Genomic DNA, 26,109 nt, shown 5'->3' on the forward strand with positions numbered 1-26,109 from the left:
ATGCTTCCCATTTTGAATTTGCTGTTGGTAACAACATCAGTTAGTTCCACCATATAGAATTTAAATACTGTCTCAGACCACTCTAGTCACCTTTATGAAAGCAAAAACCCTTCCCTTAACCCTTGATGATAGTTACCTCTTTGAATAAATTCCACTTCAGCACACTGTGATCACTGCCACCTGGTAGTTCTTATCTGCTGATTCTTGATGCATGAAGAATCACTACTGATAATCAGATCAAGAGTATTACTCCCTCTAGTTGCCTCCCGAACATGCTGCTGTAGAAAACAATCATTCAATAAATCCACAAAAGCCTTGCTAGTGTGTGAGTGACCAAACCCACAAATTCCAGTGAATATCCGGGAAATTAAAATCCCCCATTATAAGACACTCTAATTTACTGGCCCACTCTATTTCTCTGCACAATTGTTCATTATACTCATCAGATTCATTAGGCCTATAACACACACCTACTCTCATTTTTCCTTTCCCAGTGCTTATGTCACACCAAACTGACTCAACATTGCATTGTCCACCCACATCAATTGGATGCACTTCCTTAGATTTTATGTGTTTCTTAATTAACAGCATAATCCCTCCTCCCTTCTTGTCCTGTCCTGTCTATCCTTTCTATACACATTGTACTCCCCAAATTCCAGTTCTGCACTGCTTATATCTGTGTGAACAGAAAGTGGACATGGAAGAGTCCAAATGGATTAATTAACTACTAATGAAATTGACTTCATCCTCACTAACAGAAGATATATTGTGAATGATGTTACCATCCTGAATAAGGTAAATGTTGGAAGTGATCACGGAATGGTAAGATGTACACTTGATATAGATGTAGGAAAGGAAAAAATTGACTCAAGTAAATAATACAAAGGTCTTCGAAATAACAGAAAAGGAAAAAAAGCAGTATGTACTGGAACTTAAGAACAAGTCTGAGCTTCTGCAGACTGCTCAGGACCAAGATATCGACGAGGAATATTACAACTTTCTGAAAGTGATAAAGCCCAAGAAACCTATAGGGAAAAAGAAATCCAAAGAAGAAAAAATTAGTCAAGGAACACTTGTCATGATGAACCGAAGACGACAAATGAAGAGCAAGAAAAACACTGACAGGGAGAAAATTGAGTATACTGAGTTATGCAAAGCCATTAGAAAGAGACTCAGAGAGGACATAAGAAGATTTAACACAAGAAAAGTAGAACAAGCATTAAGGGAAAACAAAGGATTTAAATCAGCAGCCATGAGCATTAATACAGAAAGACATATGATACTGAAACTGAAGAATAGCAATGGTGTACTTATAAACAGCAGAGAAGGCATAATTCAAATAGCAGAAGACTACTATAGAGAATTATACAAGGAGCAGAGGAATGCTGCCAGCAGTGGGGAAGATGAATTGCAAAGTAGCAACACATATGACATACCCGATATTCTTCCTGATGTGGTAGAACATGCATTGAAGAAAATGAAGAATCAGAAAGCCCCGGGGGAAGATAAAGTTGCTGTAGCATTGTTAAAATTGGGAGGAAGAGACATAATACAAAAACTGGCAAGGCTCTTCAAAAAGTGCATTAGAAAAGGTGGGACGCCTAAGCAGTGGAATAATGCAATCATAGTTTTGCTGCATAAGAAAGGAGATAAATCAGAAATTGGAAATTATAGACCAATTAGCGTGTTATCCCACATCTACAAGTTGTTCACAAGGGTCATTACTAACAGATTAGAAAGAATATGTGATGAGAATCAACCGAAAGGGCAAGCTGGCTTTAGGACAGGGTTCTCAACTATGGTTCATCTTCACGTAATATCACAGCTAATGGAGAAAGATAATGAATATAAAACACCATTATGCCTGGTATTTGTGGATTATGAAAAGCCATTTGACTCCATACAGCATAAGGCAATGTTTCAGGCACTGGAAAGACAAGGCATAGATACCCCATATATTATGATTTTGAAGAAAATATATGAGAGTGCTACCTTCTTTATTAGACTAGACAAAGACAGTAGGAAATTTAAAATCGAGAAAGGAGTTTGACAAGGAGACACAATATCTCCGAAGCCGTTTACTGCTGCCCTTGTGGAAGCTTTCAGAAGATTAGACTGGTTGTAGAAAGGAGTCAATGTGAATGGACAGTACCTAAACCGTTTACAATTTGCAGATGACACCCACGATCCCAAAGAATTGGAGGAAAATCTTAATCAGTTATACACAGTTAGTAAGGATTCTGGGTTAAAGATGAATACGGCTAAAACAAAAGTAATGATGAACAAGTATGCCAACGAAAGGGAAATAATGATTGAAGGAGCAGTAATTGAAAAGGTGGAGTCATATACTTATCTGGGACAAGTTATTAGTTGTAATAATGATAAATGGTTGGAAGTCAAGAGAAGAATAAATTTTGAATGGATAGCATTCAGGAAATATAGTCACATACTGAAGAGCAATATCCTAGTTTGTCTGAAACGTGAAATAATGAACCAATGTATACTCCCCACCATGACTTATGGAAGTGAAACTTGGGCACTCACCAAAAGAATGGAAGAGAAGCTAAGAACTACACAGCGAAGAAAGGAACGAATTATATTGGGAAGACTGTTAGATAAGAAGAGAAACACATGGATTAGGCAGCAAACTCAAGTAAAGGATATTCTTATCAAAACTAAGAACTAAAATGGTCTTGGGCAGGACACGTAGCTCGAAGGCATGATGACAGATGGACTAAGAAAATAACAGAATGGTATCCAAGAGGAGCTAGAAGAAAATCTGGAAGACAAAGACGGAGATGGATAGAAATTCATGAGTTTGTGGGTAGTAAATGGATGGCCAGTGCTCAAAACAGAAGGAACTGGAAAGTTGCTGGAGAGGCCTTCATCCTGCAGTGGATTGAAAATGGCTGATGATGATGTCTGTGTGACACCATGTCTCTGATATCCCAACAATATTTGCCTTTGATGTCTTGACTAGCACTTCAAACTCATCGAATTTATTAACTATACTCCCAGCATTGGTGTACATGCAAGTATACATGTACACCAATTCCCACTGTCTTGCTTTCCAGGCTGCTGCTCAATTGCATTTCAATAGAAGTACTGCAAGAATCACTTTTACCAGCGGCTACTGTTAATCTATTAGTCAGTGTATCCTCCCAACTAGCAGTTTTCCGACCCACCTAACTCTGTCTCGATAGCATTAGCAAATATTCTTGCACCCTTTCTATTTAAGTGTATCGCACCTCTGTAGAAGCAATCTCTTCTGTTAACAAGCACAGACCACGCTGAGAAAAATTCTACCCCTTGAGCCTTTCACAATCTCTCCAGGGCCGAATTGATCGGCAAGGCTCTCATCATATACTCCCTCCTATCGTGTATGGGCAGAATTGCAGACATTTTCAAATTCAACCCTAACTCATGGCTTTTTTTCAGCATTGTCGTGTACTTGTTAAGTAATTCTGCTGGTCTCCTACTCTTAATATCATTAGTGCCAACCTGTACAACAACAACATCACCCTTTGTGCCCTTAAAGGATGATATCTATCCTAAAATGCCATCAAACTTTTCCCCTGGTAGACATACCCTGGTCCTGTTCAATCTATCCTTTTTGCACAATATGTTCCTCGTTTCCCTGACAAAGAGTCACCTACCACAACTAGTTCATTTGGGACAGCGCATTCTGCCTTGGGGATTGCTGCTGTGTTGCATGATGTTCAATTGCAAGCTCTGGCATTGATGTGGGCAGCTGAGAGCTTGATGGGCCCATCAATTGAAATCCTTTGATGGCATCCACCCTGTCCTTCAAGCTCTCATATAAGCCCATAACAATGCCGAGTTGGTGCCTGAATTCCTTGCACTCCTTATATTGCGCGTGCACACACAAAGACATTTCCCTAGGAAATATCATGTCCCATTCCTGATTGCTCCACAAACATCAAACAAGCAGTGCATTTCAAAAGACTATGAATCAGAGGACAAACGCTCCCCTCAGTTCTCCCCTGAGCCACAGCACTTCTACTAGTTTCAGGCTGACCGGGCTAGCTGGGTGGGTAAAGTGCCTGCTTAGCAACCCAAAGGTCGTGGGTTCAAATCCCGCCTCGGGCGTGGATCAGAGTAGTGCAAATCCTTGGGAGGTGCATTATGGCCACAGAAGCCGATGTGCTAACAAAAAAAAAAAAAAAAAACCCACTAGTTTGAGCCTTTTGCTTTGCTGCTCTGGTCTTAGTCATGATTTTTATTCAAGTTCAATAAAATTCCAATACAAAATACAACCCTAAACCTCTATCCCAATGCAGTTAACACTATATATCTGTATTTCTGTATCGAATATTATCTCCGAGTTACGTTATATGACTTTCTTATCCCCTGTCAACTTATATGTATTAATTTATGATGTTACGTTTGTAATAACTAGGTCGCTCTATTTATTTAGTTAAAAAAGTACAATTAAATGACAATGAAATTTAATAAGATTAATAAATTTTACTGATTAATTGATACTACTATATTCGCTATCTAATTTTTCGTTAAACCTTACGCTAGCACATGTTGTATCTTATAACAATGGCGGCAAGTTACGAACGGTTAATCTATGGACAAGCGGTATTATTTACTTTCCAAATTGCGCTATCTAAATTCAAAATAAACCACAGAGCTTGACTAGATCTATAAGCTACCTATGGAAAATTATTTAATCTAACAATTAAGTCAATAAAACGGCTAAGTATAATTAAAAACCTTTTGTTCACGGGAGCTGCAAAACATGTCCACACGTGGATTTGATACCCTTACCGATACTAAGTAATAACCTACAAAATCTCTATCTAAATTCAATTTAAACTAAAGTATTGTTACTAGGAATATAAAGAAACTCTAAAAAATAAATTAATATGCCAATTTAAGTCAATAAAAAAAACCAGCCATTTGTTTATCCGGCCTGAGATCTGGTTCCATAGGGGCTGGTTAACTGGGAGTCTACTGTAATTAAATTAGCTTTTATTAGTGTGAAATGTTATTTACCTGTATTCACCATATCAGGGTAGTAAGAGCTGAAATAAAGTGAAATATTTTGATATGTCAGGCTTTTGCCAATGCCAAGTGGTATCCTACAATTTACTGTATCAGAGCATTAAATACAAAATAAAGTGCACATTTTGTGATTTTAATGAAGTGCTAAATCTTAGGATTTACCAGTTTCAGCCTTTTACAGCTGCACATATACAGATTTTTGTAGAGAGAAGGAGAAATTGGAAAGCTGTGAAATCAGAAATGAGTCTATAACCTTTCAAGAATCAAGAGAACACAAGGTGAAAAATTTTTTGATCTAACTTTTGCTTCCCGAATAATGCCTGAGCATCAAATAGATACTTTCATTTATATATACAGATTTCTGTAGGAGATGGGAGAACTGTGGGACTGATCTTAAAATTTAGGCTAACTTCTGAGGTACTTAAAGCATATAAGACAAAAATTTGGTGCAGATCTGTATTTTCCTTATCAAATAATGGTTGAACATATGAAAAATATTTTTACATGCACGCAAAAAACACACAGGCAGATAACTTGGGATTGCTTGAAAAGTCATTCTATATGAACAAAATATAATTTTTCATGAAAATTCATCTGCCAGGAGTCAAACAATTACATGCCAATTAATAAAAACAAGAAAAGAGGCTCTTTAATCATTTGAGAACATCTAAAATATATGTCAATTTGGAAATCAGCAAAGCAAAATTAAGTGTAATATTATTCTCTCAACAGAGGAACAAATTCTTGTTGAATAGTGTAATTAGTAAAGATTATTGATTCTCCATTATTTTAGGAAATCAATATATTTAATTTGTATAATTCTATTACTAAATATAAATTATTGGCAACAGGCAGATGCAATGCAAAGATTTTTCACATGAAGTCATTGAGAAGTGCGTAGGTGAAGTTGTTATAAAGATTACTAATGATCTACCAACATGCAATACCTGTGGAATAGTGAAAATTCATCAAGAGACTATGAGTGATATTGTTTATAATGTTGGAGGAAGAAATATATATTTCCTCCTCTAACAATTTAATAGAATTTTAATATTTAAATTGTCACTATGATTTCTTATTTTTTTTTTATTGAAGCATGCTATTTTCAGAATATACCTGGATTTTGAACAACAGTTCCTCCATGTTCCACAATTAGTTTTTCCAGTTCTTGCTTTGAAATTGAAGAAGATCCACTAACAACACACATTTCCTTATTGATAAATAAGTCTGAAACCTGAAAAAATTCGTAAAAGAAAATTAAATGTAGTATAACCAAGAATGGATAAATAATCCAATAACACCGCTATGATATATGAATGTCCAATTTTTCAGATTCAATAGCTGATGTGTGAATTGCTTCTCATCCTCACCATATCTATCCATCAGTCTCCGTGTAACATAAAATTTTACCGAATGAATTTTCACAAAATATTATATATGGAATATATATTTTATATTTATAGTTGAATAATCCCAACTTTTAGAAAGATAGGATTATATAAGCTATTTCAAATTTCTTAAAAATCAAACTGCAGAAATATACCATTTTTTTCGCCATAAATATCTTTAGTTATTTAAACATACCAATTATAACACACTTCACACATTTAGGCATTACTTGATAAAGCAAATTCAGATACACTGAAACCATGATTTCAGCATATGTTCTGTTGGATATTGTAAAGGTTTAAGGATCAACTGTGATGTGATTTTGTAGTCCCAATACAGATTTTAAGCATGTGTTACAAAGAAGCATAACATATGCTTAAAAGTTTGTTTTTTTTTTCCATGGTCTTTAAGATGATCTAGCCAAGGAGAATATCTTTGTGAGTGTGTGCTAGGTGCAAAGACTGTGAAGAAATTAGGTTGGTTGGTTGGTTTTGTTTTTATTGGCGCATTAGCTACTAAGGCTATAATGCGCCAAGACCAGGTCCTGAAGTTAGGTGCCAAATCAGTATTCTGATGGGCGTCTATGAGAGTAGAAGGGTAGATGTTCTCGAAGAAATTAATATGAGGGGCCCAACAAGCTCTCAGCTGCCCAACTCAATGCCAGAGCTCACTCCTGTGCATCAGGCAACACAGTGGCAATCTCCAATGCAGAATGCGATGGTCCCACAGGATCTAGTCATCGTTGGTAACTCTATTGTCAAGGAGACAGGGAATATATTACGCAATGAGGATAGGTGAACAGGATCAGAGTATGTCTGCCAAGGGCAAAAGTTAATGACATTGTAGAGCAGATATCATCTTTTAAGGGCACAAAAGGTGATATTGTTATACAGTAAGAGATCTGCAGATTTACTTAAAAAGTATAGGTCAAGGTTGGAAAAAAGTCGCGAGTTAGGGTTAAATTTGAAAGTGTCTACTGATATTATTGGCAGATATTGTTCCAGACACGATAGGAGGGAGTACATGATGAGAGCCTTGTCAACAATTCAGCCCTGGAGAGAGATTGTGCAATGCTCGTGGTGTAGAATTTTTTTTCAGCATAGTCAGTGCTTGCTAACAGGAGAGACTGCTTCTAGAGGGATAGGATGCAGGGTGCAAGAATATTTGCTGATGCTATCAAGGCAATGATAGGTGGACCGGAAAACTGCTCACTTGGGGGGGGGATTCAAAGACTAAAAGATTAACAGTAGCTACAGGCAGGGTCAAAAGTGATTCTTGCACTGTTTTTATTGTAATGAGCAGCAGCCTAGAGAGAGAGCAGGTTGCTGGGGATTTGAAGAGCTGATGGAGTCATCATGGAACAAGTAAATACATGGGCTATGTCAGGGTAACTAAGAATAAGAACAGGTGCATGTATAGTTGCAAGTACATCAATGCTAGAAGTATAGTAAATAAATTTGATGAATTTGAAGTGCTGATCAAAACATCAAAGGCAGATATTGTAGGGATATTAGAGACTTGGTATCACACAGATATAAGCAGTGCAGAATTGGAATTTCAGAAGTACAATGTGTGCAGAAAGGATAGACAGGGTAGGAAGGGGGGAGTTATGCTGTTAGTTAAGAACCACATAAAATCTAAGGAAGTGCATCCAGTTGATATGGGTGGACAGTGCAATGCTGAGTCAGTTTGCATCAGCAAACTGACTCAGGCGTGACATCAGCACTGGGAAAGGAAAAATGAGAGTAGGAGTGTGTTATAGGCCTAATGACTCTGATGAGTACAACAAACATTTGTGCAGAGAAATAGAGTGGGCCAGTAAATAAGATTGTGTTGTAATGGGGGATTTTAACTTAGCAAAATTTTTTGGATTTATTGGAGGATTGTTTTCTACAGCAACATGTTCAAGGGACAACCAGAGGGAATAATACTCTTCATCTGATTATCAGTATTGATTATTCATGCATTAAGAATTTGCACATAAAGGAACCACTAGGTGACAGTGATCACAGTGTATTAATGTGAGATTTACCTAAAGATGTAACTACCATCAAAAGTAAAGGGAAGGGTTTGTTGTTATCGTAAAGGTGACAACAGTGGTCTCAGATAGGTTTTGGATTCCATACAGTCGGATCAACTGATGATGGTAAAAACAGTGAATTCTAAAAAAAAAGCGTTCAAGGAATTAATCTTGGAAGCGACTAGGCTTTTTATTCCAACTAAGAAATACTGTTCAAGATTTAGACCTAAACGGATGTCAGATGAAATAATGAGGCTTGTGGCAGAGAAGAAAAATTTGTGGGATGCATATAATTTATCAGGTGACACAGAAGCCTATGGCAGATATAAGCTAGTCTGTAATCAAGTCACAAAGGAGGTTAGGCAAGCGAACGCTGATTATGAGAAACCTTGCCAAACGATGCAAAAGAAAAACAACGAAGACTTCTTTACTTATGAAAAATCTAGAAGGAAGTGGATGAATCAGATTGGTCCACTTGATGCTGGTGGTTTGACTGTTCATGATCCTGCTGAGATAGCTGATAAACTGAATGAGTATTTTGCATCTACATTCACACATGAAGAATTCTGTTAGGAAGGGGAGGAAGAAAGTTACCAAACTCTTAACAGGGAGCTAAATGATTTTTTAACAACAGAGAGCAAAGTGGAGGAGATATTGTTGAATTTAAACATAAAAAAGGCACCTGGAGCAGATGGAATCTATCCAGTTAAATTGAAGGGGACAGCAAGGGAAGTTAGCAAACCCTTAGCCATAATTATGAGAGCATCCTTAGATTCAGGGAGGTTCCCATGGACTGGAAAGTGTATGCCCAATTCACAAAGGGGGGGGGGTTCAAAGGGTGACACAAATAATTGTAGACCTGCTAGTTTAGCTTCTGTTCCAGGGAAAATAATGGAGTCACTGATTAAAGAAGCATTGCAGGATCATCTAGAGAAAACTGCAGTAAAAGTTCATACACAGCTTAGGTTTGTTAAGTGGAGGTCATGTCTGACCAACTTGATCAGATACAACAATGTGATCTGAAAGAAAGTGGATGCAAAAAATAATTTTGATATCATATACTTGTATTTCAGGAAATTTTTTTAATACTGCTGCATATAGAAGATTGCTTTACAAATTGGAACAGTATGGCACTAAGGGCAAGTTGCTGCAATGGATAAAGGGATGGTTGAGTGGGAGATGGCAGAGGGTAGTAATAAATGGACACTGCTCTACTTGGACTAATGTTACTAGTGGAGTCTTCCAGGGTTCGCTGCTGGGCTCATTGTTGTTTTATGTATTTATCAGTGATATCGACGAAGGTATATCAAGCTTAATGTCCAAGGTTGCAGATGATACAAAGGTTGGCAGTGTTGTTAATGACACTAAAGACAGTATGCTACTGCAACAGTATCTTTCTAGAAATGTTAGGCAGATCAGCTGAGAGATGGCAACTGAAGTTTAACATTGACAAATATAAAGTACTGAATATGGGTAGCAGTAACCCAAGAGAAATGTACCAACTGTGTGGTGCTACACTCAGGGAGGTGGAGAATGAAAAAGACCTGGGGGTAATTGTGCAGACAGATATGAAGAAGTTCTCTGAGCAGTGCAGATGGGCTGGCAGAGCAGGTCATGGAGTTTTGTCAATGATATATAGGAATTTTGCTAGCAGGGATGTAATTATCCCTTTGTACAAGGCAATGGTCAGGCCATACCTTGAGTACTGCATACAGGTGTGGAGGCCTGATTTTAGGAAGCATATAGAGCTGCTAGAAAGAGTACACAGAAGGGCAACAAGATTGGTGAGGAACAAAAGGTGCTGTTACAAAGAAAGGCTTAAGTTCACAAGTTGCAGAATCTGTAGACTAGGTACCTGCGAGATGATCTGATTGAAGTGTATAAGGTGTTGAATGGTTTGAGCAGGCTCAATGCTGATGGCATACTTCTGATTGCTCAGATTAAGAACTTGAGGGGGCATAAATTCAAACTGAGGAAAGACAGTTGTAGAATAGATGTGCGGAAATTTGTCTTTAGCCAGTGGGTAATTGATTGCTGGAACAGACCTCCATCAGTTGTTGTGGAAGTTGATAGCTTAAATAAATTTAAAGCTGAACTAAAGAAATATTTGGTGTGATCGGATGGGTGAAATGGGAAGGGTTTTTTTTTTTTTTTTTTTTTTTTTTTGGCTGTTGCTATATAAGCTTATTTTCTTGCATCATATGCTTCAACTAATGCTAAAGAGATCATGTAAAAAAAAGGTAAAAAATATGTTTCTTTTTGTGCTTTCAATAATTCAGTAAATTTGGTAACTGTGTGAACTGCTCTTCTAAATTACAGCTAACCACATGCTAATTACCAGTTTAACATCACTCTAGAAGAGCTTAGAGGAAAGAAAGAGACACAAATACTCAAATACAGCTAGAAAAGCACTGTTTTAAGCATATGTTAAGCTTCGTTAAATTTATGCTTAAACTCTTTCTTATATAAACAGCAACTTACTGACATACACAAACAATAGATTTTAACTGTACACAGCCAAGGTTTTTGTAACCAATTTGACCAATCAATACAACTTGTCAGTTGCAAGACAAGTTATAAACACAGCAAAAACATTGCAATCTTTGTTATTAGCATTAGTAGAGGCATATGATGCAAGAAAGCAAGCTTATGCAGCATCAGCCAAAAAAAAAAAAAAAATCCACTCCCCTTAAATTTATTCAGGCTATCAACTTCCACAACAAAGGATGGAAGTCTGTTTCACCAAACAACTACCCGCTGGCTAAAGGCAAATTTCCGCACACCTATCCTACATCTGCCTTTCCTCAATTTGAATTTATGCCCTCTCAGGTGATTATTGTGAGCAAGAGGAAGAACCCCATCAGCACTGAGCATGCTCAAACCATTCAAGGCTTTATACACTTCAATCAGATCACCTCGCAGGTGCCTAGTCTCCAGACACTGTAATTTGCAAAATTTAAGCCTTTCTTCGTAAGAGCAACCCTCTGTTCCATTCACTAATCTTATTGCCCTTCTCTGTACTCGTTCCAACAGCTCTACATCCTTCTTAAAATGAGGCCTCCAGACCTGTATACAGTATTCAAGGTGTGGCCTGACCATTGCCTTATATAAAGGGATAATCACCTCCTTATCCCTGCTAGAAAAATTCCTGTACACCATTGACAAGACACTATGAGCTACTCTTGCATACCATCTGCACTGCTCAGAAAACTTGATATCTGCCTGCACAATTACCACTCTCTGTCTTCTCCCACTCAACCATCCCTTTATCCATAGCAGCAGTTTGCTTCCAATGCCACATTGCTACAATTTGTGTAGCAGTCTTTCATGTGCAACAGTATCAAAAGCCTTTCTAAGATCCAAATATATGATATCAAAATTATTCTTTGCATCCAGTTCCTTTGACTACATCATAGCATCCGATCAAATTGGTGTCAGACAAGACTTCCCCTTAACAAACCCATGCTATGTCCGAGCTATAACTGATGTCTCGAACATTTTAAATAATAATCATTTTACAAAATATGTAATGGTATTGTCATATAAAGTATTATCAATGGATTTTGGAAGTATGTGGTAACTATTTTAATTGGAAAAGTTTTTCTTAATAACATGTAATAAAGTGCATCATATACCATATAATGTACACTAATATAATTTTTCAGTTCTGAGCTATTCCTTCAATCTTTAGTTAACAGAATTGGAATACAATTTCCAAATGCGATCACATTAAGCAGTGCCTACTGTTGTGTTGACAAAAGAAACATATGTTGAGTGAGTGAATGGCAGCATTGTGTTGTTCCAAGTGGTATAATTTTGATCTACAGAACTTTCTGCCGCAGTATAGGCTCCAGATCAGTGATGATGAAACAATGGCCACATAAAAAAATATACAGCTACCTATAAACAGTTTATACTACAAAAAAAAAGTATTTTTTTTTTTCTTTGAGGAAAAATTTTGTTTATGGTCATTCAGCAGCATCTATTGTCTTGTGTATGTCATTTGAGAAAGACTAAGGATTATTGAACCCATAGTAGTGGTAAATGATGGGAGAGGGAAGGAAGCAAGCCTGTAAAAGCATCATCAAAGAAAAAAAAAAAAAAAAAAAAACCTCATCTGTGCATCCCTCTAATTTGTCTAATCCTACCTTGAATTTATTCAAACTACCCATTTCCACAAAGCTACGTGGAAGTGTGTTCCAACAATCAGTTACTCTCTCTCTCTCTCTCTCTCTCTCTCTCTCTCTCTCTCTCTCTCTCTCTCTCTCTCTCTGCCCGAAAGCAAGTTTTCTCATATCCCTCCCACCTGCAATTATTCTTTTTCAATCTAATTTATGCCCTCTTATGTTGTCCAAGAAAGGGTAAAGTGCCATCAGCATACAGGCTAAGCAGTCAAGTCTCTTTGCAGATGCCTAGTTTCCAGGAACTGCAATTTGCAGAATTGAAGTCTTTCCCCATAAGAGTTGTGTTGCTAACTTATCTTTTTGTGTTGCTAACTTATCTTTTTAAAGACAAATCAGAAACACTATTCTCTGAACCCATTGCAAGAGAACTACATCTCTTGCAATGGGTGCCTAAAATGAGACTTTCAGACCTCTATACAGTATACAAGATGTGACCTAACCATTAGAATATAATGGGATAGTCACTTTCTTGTTCCTGCTGGCAATTCAAGTCTTAAATCCTTCAATCAAGTTTCCTTGCAGGTGTCTAATTTCCAGACAAAAGTTCTGTAATTTACAGTACACAAATTTTTCTTGGTAAAAGTACCCTTTTATGCTCCTGACTAATCTTATTCTTCTCTGTGCACATTCCAATAGATCAACTTCCTTCCTAAAATGACACTTTCAAACCTGCACGCATTACTTAAGATGAAACCTAATCATTGACTTATTCAATGGGAAAATCACTTCTATGTTCTTGCTGACAAAATTGCTGTATATCATTAAAAGAAACCTCACAGGCTGCCCAAGAAGCCTGTCTGCACTGCACTACTCATGTATTTTTATATTTCAAAAATGCCATAAGAAAGGGTAAAATTACAGTCAACAATTTAGTACATATTACGTATACCATATATCTTAAACATACTGCTTACTATATACAGAAAACACTGCTTACTTTTACACACTCTTACACACAAATTTTACACTTTTTTAAAAAATTACTCTGTGCATAAGTATATATTTTTATTGCAATTAGAGTACGTAATAACTGATTCCAAAATTGTATAAAATGGCAAAAAGTTCAAATTCTATTATCTTATTCACCTCAGGTAACTAAAGCCCCACTAACACTGTTTAAAAAATAAAAAATAAATAAAGGGGGTCGTAGTGAAAAAAGTTACACCATTTCTAATGAAAATCACTTATGCTAATTGAAAGGTAAAAAATTGTCACGGGAATACTAAAATTCACATTTATTACTCAAGAAGATGCTTTAACTTTTAAGTTATTATATTTTGCATACTTTATAAACTGGCTCACCTGCTAGATGATTAATAATCACATATAGCATAAAAGTATGCCCAAAAAATTAAATTAAAAATTAAAATAAACATACACATATACACAGAAGGAAAAGAAGAGAAAAAAAAAAAACAGACAGTTTTAAAGATCAAATTCAAGTTGGGTCAGACATATATGTCAACTTTATATATATATTTTTTTGAAATATTTGCATTTCTTTATATCGAAAGAGTCACATAAGATAATGAATTCAAAGAACAAGATCAATTCAAATTACAGGACAAGAAGATGATGATACGAACTCAACAAACTGTAGTTAAATCCACCAGTAGAACTTAGTTTAGTGTAACCATGGTGATGAGTTTTCAGCAGACAGCACGATCAACAACAAGTTCCTGATTGGTGGAGAGGGGAGAGAAACAACCACAGTAAATTGGCCAATGGCAAAGATGGTAGCATACAAGATGATGTAGTGCGAATTAAAATCCCACCTATGCATAATCATTTAAAGCTGGACAATGGTTTATATGGGAAATACTGGAAGGTACAGTGCTAATTAAAATTCCATCTATGTATAATTGCCACATATGACAATATGTGGCAATTATACATAGATTAATTGCCACATATTAAAATCCCACCTACACTGGAGTTCAAAGAAAGTGCATCATCCCTTAAAATTGTAATTGTTGTCCGAATAAGTATATGGAAATATTTCTTACAGACTGCATCAGATAAGATTGACATGCATAGGTGATGACGTAATATTGCATCAACTGTTACTCTCAGCTATATAAGCATGCTCTGCAAGAGTTGCAGTCATTCCTTGCTTGGGTCAGGATGGCAAGTTACGTGCAGTTAACGCCATGAAGAAAGAGTTCTATTATTGCTTTATGTGAGGAAGGATGTTCTTCCCATCATACTGCTTATAGAGTGTCTTGTAATCAGTCGACAGTGAGTAGATTTCTTTCCAAACTCAAGAATGCTGGTTCTGATGATAGGAAAAGAGGAATCGGATGCAAATGAGTCTCAATACCAAAACAGGACAGCATTTTGAAGCACTTACGCCTTAAAAACCGTAAAGGTTCTTCATCTTAGCTGAAAAGAGAATAGGAAGAGCATACAGGAGTGGTAGCAAGTGCAGTAACAGTCAGAAGATGCCTCTTCAAAAATGGTCTTGTAGCCCGTTGTCCTAAGAAGAAGCCTCCCCTCACACAAATAATGAAAAAGGCCCGATTAATTTGGTGTAAGGAGCATGTCAAATGAACCCCCGAGCAGTGGAAGTCAGTTATTTTCTCGGATGAGAAGAAATTCAACATGCATGGCTCTGATGGGAGACAAACGATTTGCTGTAGACACGGTGAAGAATACCATCCAGACTGTATGGTGTCTACAGTGAAATTCCCTACCAGCCAAATTTTATGGGGGTGCATTTTGTATTGCAGAGTAGGTCACCTGCAGTTTATAAAAGGTTCCATAAATGCCAATGGGTACCTGGCTATACTGGAAGGCAAATTGCTACCAACCATTAGAGACCATTTCAACCTTCCAACTGCATCTTTCAGGATGACTCTGCTCCTTGTCATCAGGCGAAAAGTGTAAGTAAGCACTTCTGTAGCTATTTTAGTTTCATTTCTGCATTAGAGGTTCAACAGTAATGTGTTTACATTTGTTACAGGTGAAAAAATGGTTGGAAGAATGGTCCATTACAACTAGCGGCTGGCCAGGAAACAAGTCTGGACCTGAATCCTATAGAGAACTGTTGGCATCGAGTGGAATAAGCAGTTGCCAGAAAGAAACCAAAGACCCTTCGTGAACTTCAGGAAGCCATAATTCATGTTTGGAACCACAAACTATCAGTTGATTATCTTCAGAAATTGATCTTGTCAATGCCGCGACGGTGTGCTACCATCAGGACCAGAGTCAGTTAAACTAAATATTAGTTTGCACCTGGTGAACTTTTCATTTTGTTTTCCATTTAAAATGATAAACCAAAGCAAATTGAGGGCTTCTGATAACATTTCAGCCATAATTGTTGTGTTTACCAAAACTGTTGTATAAAGTTGCAAATGCTCATTTTGGAATATTTTGAGAGCACCTGTCAAATATTACTTAGCTTTGCCTTAACTATTAATAAATATCTTTTGTTTATATTTCTATTTGTGATGCTAGTCATTAATGTAACATACGATTGCAAAAAAGGGTTATAAATGTGAAATTCCTAGGTGATGCACTTTCTCTGAACACCAGTGTATGTATAATTGCCAAATTGTCCAATTAATATAACTATTAATTAGACATTTCATAGCAAGAACTCTTTCGATTGATGGCCATATACCAAGAGATTTTGCTGTTTGGGAAATGTGACAACCAGGATTTCAAAGACAAATATGTCAGGTTCCCAGAATAAAAAAAGTTACTGAATCACCTCAACTTTTTACTGATATTTTTTTTTTTTAAAGGAAACCCCAAGCACAATACACCTCAACTTTTCACTGATATTTTTTTTTTTTAAAGGAAACCCCAAGCACAATATTAGTTCTAAGCACATTTTAGACTCCAAGGCAGAAAGCCTAGGTTGGTATACCTGAGACAATGTCTGTAACAGCCTCAAGTATCCCCAAGAATAGAGAATGCATGACAAACTGGTGTGAACAAATTCAGACAAATGCAAAATAGGACCTTGGTAATGCTAAAGTACAGGTACATGAGCATTACCAAGTGCAAGAAACACCTGTTCATTATACATTCTACTTACAGCAAACATGGGGAAGTAAGTCCATTTGAGATTTCCTCCTGTATGCATATACAGGGGACACATGAGATTTCCTCCTGTGTGCCCTGCTTAATTACCTTTGGTTAAGTCAGTTTACTCCTGATTTAGAAATAATCTTGTAATAACAACAATCATATCTCACTGACTTGCTCATTGTTATCTCACTTTCTATGAAATCAATAGTAGGAGTTTAGTCATAATCATTGCTACTTTGCAAGTTGGTTATTTTCTGTTTTTAGTTTGGTATCAGTACCAATTACACAACTGTTCTATGGCTATAATGTGGCAACCTTATGATTATAATACAGGAGTATATTTTGCGTATAAAGCTAATATCATTTAGGTCTTTCATATATCTTGCATTATAATATTTGTTGGTAGTAAAAGACATCCATAATATTATTTTGATAATATTTTTGAGCATGAAAGCTGTGTGCCATTCATTTTCAAACTTGGGGCAACTGATCATGAAATGCTGAGCAGTTTGTGGTATAAAGAGGTAACACAAAGAGGTAACTACCATCAGGGGTAAAGGGAAGGGTATTTCCTTTCGTAAGGGAGACTACGGTGGTCTGAGACATTATTTAAATTCTATACAGTGGGACCAACTGATGATGTTACCAACAGCAAATTCAAAATGGGAAGCATTCAAAGAATTAATCTTGGAAGCTACTGGGCTTTTCATACGAACAAAGAAATATTGTTCAAGATTTAGGCCTAAATTGATGTCAGATGAACTAATTAGACATGTGACAGAGAAGCAAAATGCATGGGATACATATAAATTAACATGTGACACAGAAGCCTATGATAGATATAAGCTGGTCTGTAACCAAGTTACAAAGGAGGTTAGGCAGGCGAAAGCAGATTACGAAAAATCTTTGGCAAAGGATGCAAAGAAAAACAGCAAAGAGTTCTTTACTTATGTAAACTCTAGAATGAAGGGGATGAATCAGATTGATCCACTTGATATCGATGGTTCAACTGTTGATGATTCTGCTCAGGGAGCTAACAAACTAAATGAATATTTTGCATTGACATTCACACATGAGGAGTTAATCAGAGAGGGGAATGCCAGAGGTGTATTCAACTCTGGCAGTAAGCTAGATAATCTTGTAATAACTGAAAATAAAGTGGAGGAGAAATTGTTGAAGATAAACATAAGGAAGGCACCTGGGGTGGATGAAATCTATCCAGTTATATTAAAGGAGGCGGCAAAGGAAGTAAGCAAACCCTTAGCCATAATTATGAGAGCTTCCCTGGACTCAGGGGAGGTACCTATGGACTGGAGATGTGCAAATGTGACCCCAATCCACAAAGGAGGATCAAAGGGTGATGCAGGTAATTACAGACCTGTTAGTTTAATTTCTGTTCAAGGGAAATTAATGGAGGCACTGGTTAAAGAAGCACTGCAGAATCATCTAGATATGACTTCAGTTATAGCTCGGACACAGCATGGGTTTGTTAAGGGGAAGTCTTGCCTGACCAATTTGATTGGATACTATGATGCAGTCACAAAAGAACTGGATGCAGGGAATAACTTTGATATTATATACTTGGATCTTAGAAAGGCTTTTGATACTGTTGCACATGAAAGACTGCTGCACAAATTGGAGCAGTTGACATTGGAGGCAAATTGCTTCTATGGATAAAGGGGTGGTTGAGGTGGGAGAAGACAGAGAGTGGTTATCAATGGACACTGCTCTTCGTGGACTACTGTTATTAGTGGAGTCCCTCGGGATTCAGTGCTGGGTCCATTATTGTTTTCTGTATTTATAAATAATATTGATGATGGTTTATCAAGCTTAATGTCCAAGTTTGCAGACGATACAAAGGTTGGCAGGGTTGTTAATGACACTACTGACGCTATGCTGCTGCAACAGGATCTGGAAAGGTTGAGCAGATGGGTGAGAGGTGGCAAATGAAGTTTAACATTGACAAATGTAAAGTACTACATATCGGAAACAGCAACCCCAGAGCAACGTATCAACTCTGTAGTACTACACTGACAGTGGTAGAGAATGAAAAGGATCTGGGGGTTGTGCAGGCAGATATGAAGTTCTCTGAGTAGCACAGACGGGCTGCAAGAGTAGCTCATGGTGTCTTGTCAATGATATACAGGAATTTTTCTAGCAGGGATAAGGAGGTGATTATTCCCTTGTATAAGGCAATGGTCAGGCCACACTTTGAGTACTGTATACAGGTCTGGAGGCCCCATTTCAAGAAGGATGTAGAGCTGCTGGAACGAGTACAGAGAAGGGCAACAAGATTAGTGAATGGAAGAAAGGGTTGCTCTTATGAAGAAAGGCTTAAGTTTTGCAAATTACAGTGTCTGGAGACTAGGCACCGGCGAGGTGATCTGATAGAGGTGTATAAAGCCTTGAATGGTTTGAGCATGCTCAATGCTGATGGGATTCTGCCTCTTGCTCAGAATAATCAACTGAGAGGGCATAAATTCAAATTAAGGAAAGACAGATATAGGATAGATGTGCAGAAATTTGCCTTTAGCCAACGGGTAGTTGGCTAAAGAACAGACTTCCATCCCTTGTTGTGGAAGTCGATAGCCTAAATAAATTTAAGGCTCAGCTGGACAGGTATTTCGAATGAATGGAGGGGTGAAGTGGAAGTGTGTTTTTTTTTTTTTTTTTTTGGCTGATGCCGCATAAGCTTGCTTTCTTGCATCATATGCTTCTACTAATGCTAATGCTAATAAGAGAGACTGCACTGTGGAGGGTCTTCAGCTCTAAGAAGATTATGAATGTGTAACAAAAGTTGCCTGATCTGTAATTGAGCAAGAATGATCTATGAATGAGTCATTGATCTTAAGCTGGGAATCCACTTTTTGAGTGTTTTATCAAGTGCCATAGTTCAATGTTAACTTATTTGTGTCATTGTTCTTGACACTGTCTGTTTCTCACTGTGATATATATGATCAATTTATAGTCAGTTTATGGAATTCCATAAGCTGCTGCAATTTTTTTTTGTTACTTTAACTGCTTATTCATTTTCAGTTATTCCAAAGTGGAATAACTGGAAATGAGCCATGGGAACCAATAAAATATGAAAACTAAATTATCAAAATTTAGTTTTGATAATTTAACTAACTGGTTTAGTATCTGCTGTATAACTAAGTAAATTTGTGAAAGCTATACTGTTTTACCTCAATGTTTCTCAGATCTGGTTAAGGCTATTTTGATATGAAGTTTATCCATAATTAGCATTATTATTAGTAGAGGCATATGATGCAAGAAAGAAAGCTTATATAGTCAAAAAAAAAAAAAAAAAAAAAACCTTTCCCATTTTACCTATCCATCCTCTCCAAATGTTTCTCTAGTTCTGACTTAAACTTATTTAAGTTGTTGGCCTCCACTAACAAAAGATGGAAGTTTGTTCCAACTATCAATCACCTGCTGATTAAAGGCAAATTTCCACACATCTATTCTACAATTATCTTTTCTCAATTTGAATTTATGCCCCTCAGGTGAGTAATCTAAGGAAGAGGAAGAATCCCATCAGCACTGAGCTTGCTCAAACCATTCAAGGCCTTATACACCTCAATTAGAATCACTTCGCAGGTGCCATGACAGGAGAATAAAGCAGCACCTGTCGCAGGTGCCATGACAGGAGAGTAAAGTAGAAGCTGCAATTTGCGGCACTTAAGCCTTTTTTGGTAACAGCAACTCTTTGTTCCACTCACCAATCTTGTTACCCATCTCTGTACTCATTCCAGCAGCTCTACATATTTTTTAAAATGATGCCACCAGACTTGTATACAATACTGAAGGTGTGGCCTGTGCTTTATACAAGGGGACAATCACCCCATTATCCCTACTAGCAAAATACTTGTATATCATTGACAAGCCACTATGAGCTACTCTTGCAGCCTGTCTGTACTGCTCAGAAAACTTCGTATCTGACTGCATAATTACATCGAGGTTCTTTTCATTCTCCAATACCCTGAGTGTAGTACCATCCAGTTGGTAATGCATTCATTTAGGAGTTGTTGGGTCAAACTGGTATTTTGGTATTAGACTGCTATTCCAAATTTAGTCCATTTTTGAGCCATTAGTGTAAATCTGAGTAAAGTGTGTGGGTATTGGATTTCACATGCTGAAAGCAACTGCTGGAAGTTTACTTTGAATCAAAGTTTCAGTTTATTAGCAGTTCTGATTATGGCCAAATGACCTTTGAGTACTCGCTAGATATTTTAATAACTCAGTAAACACAGAAACTTCAACTGGATAGTCAAAAATGGATCGCGCAATAGCTTTTAATGCTATTGCATGTGGAAGACTACCATACAAATTGGATCAGCGTGGTATTAAGGGCAAGTTATGGATAAAGGGGTGGTTAAGTGGGAGACGACAGAAAGTGGTAATCAATGGACACTTTGCTTCACAGTCTAACGGGCCCCTGAACCATGGGGTGGAGTTCCCCATGGTTCAGGGTTGGGCACGCTGTTGTTTTGTTGTTGGTATTGGGTTTAACGACACAAAGACTGATGTGGCCTGTTGTTTTGTATATTTATTATTAATATTGATGAAGGTATATCAGGCTTAATTTTCAATTATGCAGAAGATACAAAGGTAGGCAGGGTTGTTAAGCACAGTAATGGTAGTGTGCTATTGCAAGAGGATCTAGAAAAGTTGGGCAGATGGGCTGAGAAGTGGCAATTGAAGTTTAATATTGGCAAATGCAAAATACTGCATATGGGTAGAAGAAACTCTAGAGAGACATACCAACTGTGTGATACTACACTTAGGGTGGCAGAAAATGAAAAAACGTGGGAGTAATTGTGCAGTCAGATATGAAGTTTTCTGAGCAATGCAGACAGGCTACCAGAGCGGGTCATTGGGTATTGTCAATGGTATACAGGAATTTTGATAGTAAGGAAAAGATGCGATTATCCCTTTGTATACGGCAATGATCAAGCCAACCATTGAGTACTGCGTAAAGGTCTTTAGGCCTCATTTTATGAAGGATGTAGAGTTGTTTGAATATATATACAGAGAATGGCAACATGATTGGTGAGGGGAATAAAGGGGTTTTCTTACCAAGAAAGGCTTAAGTTCTTCAAATTGCAGCACCTGGAGACTAGGCACCTGTGAGATGATCTGATTGAGATGTATAAGACCGTGAATGGGATGAGCACGCTGAATTCTGATAGTATTCTTCCGCTTACTCAAATTACTAACCTGAGGGGCCAGAAATTCAGATTGAGGAAAGCCAGATGTGTGGAAATTTGCCTTGAGCCAGCTGGTAGATGGTTGATGGAAGAAACTTCCATGTGTCATGGAAGTTGATAGCTTAAATAAATTTAAGGACGAACTTGACAAACGTTTAGAGGGAATGGATGTGTGAATTTTTTTTTTTTTTTGGCCGATGCTACATAAGCTCATACGCTTGCTTCCTTACATCACATGCCTCTACTACTACTACAAACTGACGCTCCATGATGAAGTTGAGATATTACTAGTGCTATATATAACTAGAATACTTCTTTCTGCTTCCCACTTTTTTTTACTGCTTACAGGATTTTCAGAAGGCTTAACTTCTTTAGGCAAGTAATGTTGCTTAAGTTGTTGGTTGCAATATCAGGTCACCTGAGAGAGGTGATCCTCGGAAATAATATTTCAATTTTAACCATTAATCAATGATTAAAAATCTGAAATTTTTTCTACCTTCATAAATATAGTCAAACCTTTACTGCAACAGTTTCTAAAGTGATTTTATGGTTTTCATAAAAAACTGCATGCATGAACCTGTAAGATGGCTTGCTACCACCTTTGCAACTATTTCTCTTTGGTAGCAGTACTAATTATGACCAATTGACATCTGAGTACTTGATATATATTTTTATAACTCAGTAAACATAATAGCTCCAACTGGATAGTCAAAAATGGATTTTTATGTTGTCTAGGTCTTGTTATCTTCATCTAGGTAGTATTAGTAGTAGTAGTAGTGGCATGTGATGCAAGAAAGCAAGTGTATGAGCTTATGCAGCATCAGCCAAAAAAAAAAAAAAAAAATCACACCATTGCCTCCAAATGCCTGTCCAGTTCCTCCTTAAATTTATTCAACCTATCAACTTCCACAACGACAGATGGAAGTTTGTTCCAGCAATTAACCACCCGCTGGCTAAAGGCAAATTTCCGCACATCTATTCTACATCTGTCTTTTCTTAATTTGAATTTATGCCTCCTTAGGTTCGTAATCTGAACAAGTGGAAGGATCCCATCAGAATTCAGCATGCTCAACCCATTCAAGGCCTTATATACCTCAATCAGATCACCATGCAGGTGCCTAGTCTCCAGCCACTGCAATTTGCAGAACTTAAGCCTCTCTTGGTAAGAGGATCCCTTCATTCCCCTCACCAATCTTGTTGCCCTTCTCTGTACACGCTCAAGTAAATCTACATCCTTCTTAAAATGAGGCCTCCAGACCTGTACGCAGTACTCAAGGCGTAGCCTGACCATTGCCTTATACAGAGGGATAATCACTTCCTTTTCCCTGCTAGCAAAATTCCTATATATCATTGACAAAACCCCATGACCTGACCTGGCAGCCTGTCTGTATTGCTCAGAAAACGTCATATCTGACTGCACAATTACTCCCAGGTCTTTTTCATTTTCTAGAACCTTAAGTTTAGTACCACACAGTTGGTACATTTCTCTGGGGTTACTTCTACCCATATGCAGTACTTTGCATTTGTCAAGGTTGCCACTTCTTAGCCCATCTGCCCAAATTATCTAGATCCTGTTGCAGTAGCACACTGCCATTACTGTCATTAACAACCCTGCCAACCTTTGTATCATCTGCAAACTTCGACATTAAGCCTGATATACCTTCATCAATATCATTGATAAATATACAAAACAACAGTGGACCTAACACCGAACCCTGTGGGACTCCACTAATAACATTAGTCCAAGAAGAGCAGCACCCATTGATTACCACCCTCTGTCTTCTCCCACTTAACCATCCTTTTATCCATTGTAGCAACTTACCCTTAATACCATTCTGCTCCAATTTGTACAATAGTCTTCCATGCGCAACAGTGTCAAAAGCTTTCCTGAAATCCAAATATATGATATCAAAATTATTTTTTGATATCATAGCATTCCAGCAGCTCTACCTCCTTCCTAAAACAAGGTCTGAAGACTTCGTTTTAGGAAGGAGGTAGAGCTGCTGGAATGAGTAAAGAGAAGGATGAGATTGTTGACGGGTGCTCTTACCAAGTGAGGCTTCAATTCTGCAAACTGCAGTCTGAAGACTAGGCACCTACAAGGCACCTACATTGAGGTGTTTAAGGCTTTGGATGTATTGAGCAAGCTCAATGCTGATGGGATTCTTCCTCATGCTCTGACCATGAGGAGGTACAAATTCAAATTGAGCAAGTATGGTTGCAGAATAGTGTGTAAAAGTTTGCCTTCAGCCAGGGTGTGGTTAATTACTGGAACAAACTTCCATCTGTTATTGCGGAAATTAAAAGCTTAAATAAATTTAAGGAAAAACTAGACAAACTATTGTAGGAAATGAATACTTGAAATGGGAAGTGTTTTTTTTTTTTCTTTGACTGTATAAGTATGCTTTCTTACTTCATTTGCCACTACTAATGCTAATGTTAATCTTATTAATCTTATTTGGCTTCTTGAATGAAGAGCAGGGAGAAGGCACTAATGTTGTTTTTGTTGATAGTTTCAGTTTACTTGTTTTTCTTCTCCCACTAGTTCAATAAACATCTGTAAACTCACCTTAGTTGTTTTAGAAAGATTTATTATTTTTCACACAGTAAAAACAACACAAAACTGATATTCTCCAAAGACAGTCCTACACTGTGGGAAGAAAAATACATCACAAGTTCTGTGCATTGAAAAGCATACCAAATTTGAAATAAATTTTGTTATAAACATGGAAATAGAAGTAAATAATAGTATCAAAAATACATAATATATATATATTTTTAGTAATAATGCTATACATAATAATAATTAGTATAAATGCAAGTTTGAAATTTCACACACTTAACAAGCCTTTAAAAATGGAAAATAGAAGAAAATAACAGACTTATTTCTAAGTTGTTTTTTTTTTTTTTTTGCTTTTTTTATTTGCAGTTTTCAGAATTAATAAATATTTTTTGAAAATAAAAGGTGGAACACACACACACACACACACACACACACACACACACACACACACACACACACACACACACACACACACACACACACACAGTATGTTTTAAATTTTTAAATTTTTTTTTATTAAAATTTAAAAAGTACATATAAGACTGCAATCCACTAGAAAAAAGAAAGTTGGGACCCTTTCAGGTGACTTGTGATTTTTTTACATTTTGTGGTGCTACCACTTCGAGATTAATGTGCTCAATTGTTAATTTCATGCCTAAGACAAGTCCTAAGAATTTCACACTTCATGCAAATGGAATTATAATTATCTTTCCTAATTTTTCCAAGGGATCAGGGTGGTGATTTCATTTATTGAAAAAATGTATGCATACAGTTTTCCATACCAAGATCCAGAAGCCATTTATTTGTGTCCACTTGATTTTGTTTATTGCTGATTTTTTTTTTTTTTTTGGTAGTTGTTGGCGCATAGGCTTCTGTGGCCATAATGCACCTCCCAAGGTTTTTGCAGTACTTTGATCCAAGCCCGAGGCGGGAATCAAACCCGCAACCTTTGGGTTGCTAGGTAGGCAATTTACCCACCCGGCTAGCCCGGTCGGCTTATTGCTGATTGCAGCAAATGCTCAGTTATCATGTTTTGAGACTTGCAGGGAATACAGAAATCATCTACATATAGAGCTGTGTTTATGTTATTAGGTATGTGATCAGTTATACCATTTAATTTAATGGCAAACAGAGTGGCACTTGGTACAACCCCTGTGTGACTCCTCCCTTCTAGCATTCAAAGCATTCAGCTAGCATAGCTAAATGATTTGCTGGTATATTTATTTTATTGTGGTATATATTTAAGTGTGGTGGTTATCTACTTTAAAGACAATGTTTTGCAATGTTAAAATGTTTTGTAGGCTTTAAGAAACAATATAACTTACTGTGTACTTACACTTCAGTACACCTTAATAAAAGTGTCTCACATTTTAATTAAGTTACACTGCTGTTAAAATTATTAAATTTTTTTACTGCATACTTAAGACCAAAAGTATGAAAGTTTTTGTGTTTTTCTTAATCACCAATCAATAGATATGTTCAGCCAAAGCTTAAAGAGAAAAATGGAACTATTTAAGAAAGATTTTAATTACTTTCAAGTACTGATTTTTCTAACCTAATGGACTAATGTTATTATGGGAGACCCCCAGGGTTCGGTGTTTTGTGTATTTATATATGATATCAATGAAGGTATATCAGGCTTACAGTCCAAGTTTGCAGATGATACAAAGGTTG

At 37.0% G+C, this 26,109-nt stretch overlaps 1 protein-coding gene across 2 annotated transcripts in view; it reads right to left on the reverse strand.

Moving 5' to 3' along the window:
- Positions 1–26,109, reverse strand: part of DNAlig4 (DNA ligase 4) — a 462,385-nt gene that overhangs the window by 137,458 nt on the left and 298,818 nt on the right. For both annotated transcript variants that reach the window (XM_090384659.1, XM_090384660.1), the window contains one exon: positions 6,151–6,268. In XM_090384659.1, the coding sequence (XP_090240785.1) occupies positions 6,151–6,268 (118 nt within the window). The remainder of the gene's footprint in view (positions 1–6,150; positions 6,269–26,109) is intronic.

The sequence above is a fragment of the Mastigoproctus giganteus genome, chromosome 11 (genome assembly GCF_048544385.1).
Source record: "Mastigoproctus giganteus isolate SK-2022 chromosome 11, ASM4854438v1, whole genome shotgun sequence".
Taxonomy (NCBI): Eukaryota; Metazoa; Arthropoda; class Arachnida; order Uropygi; family Thelyphonidae; genus Mastigoproctus; species Mastigoproctus giganteus.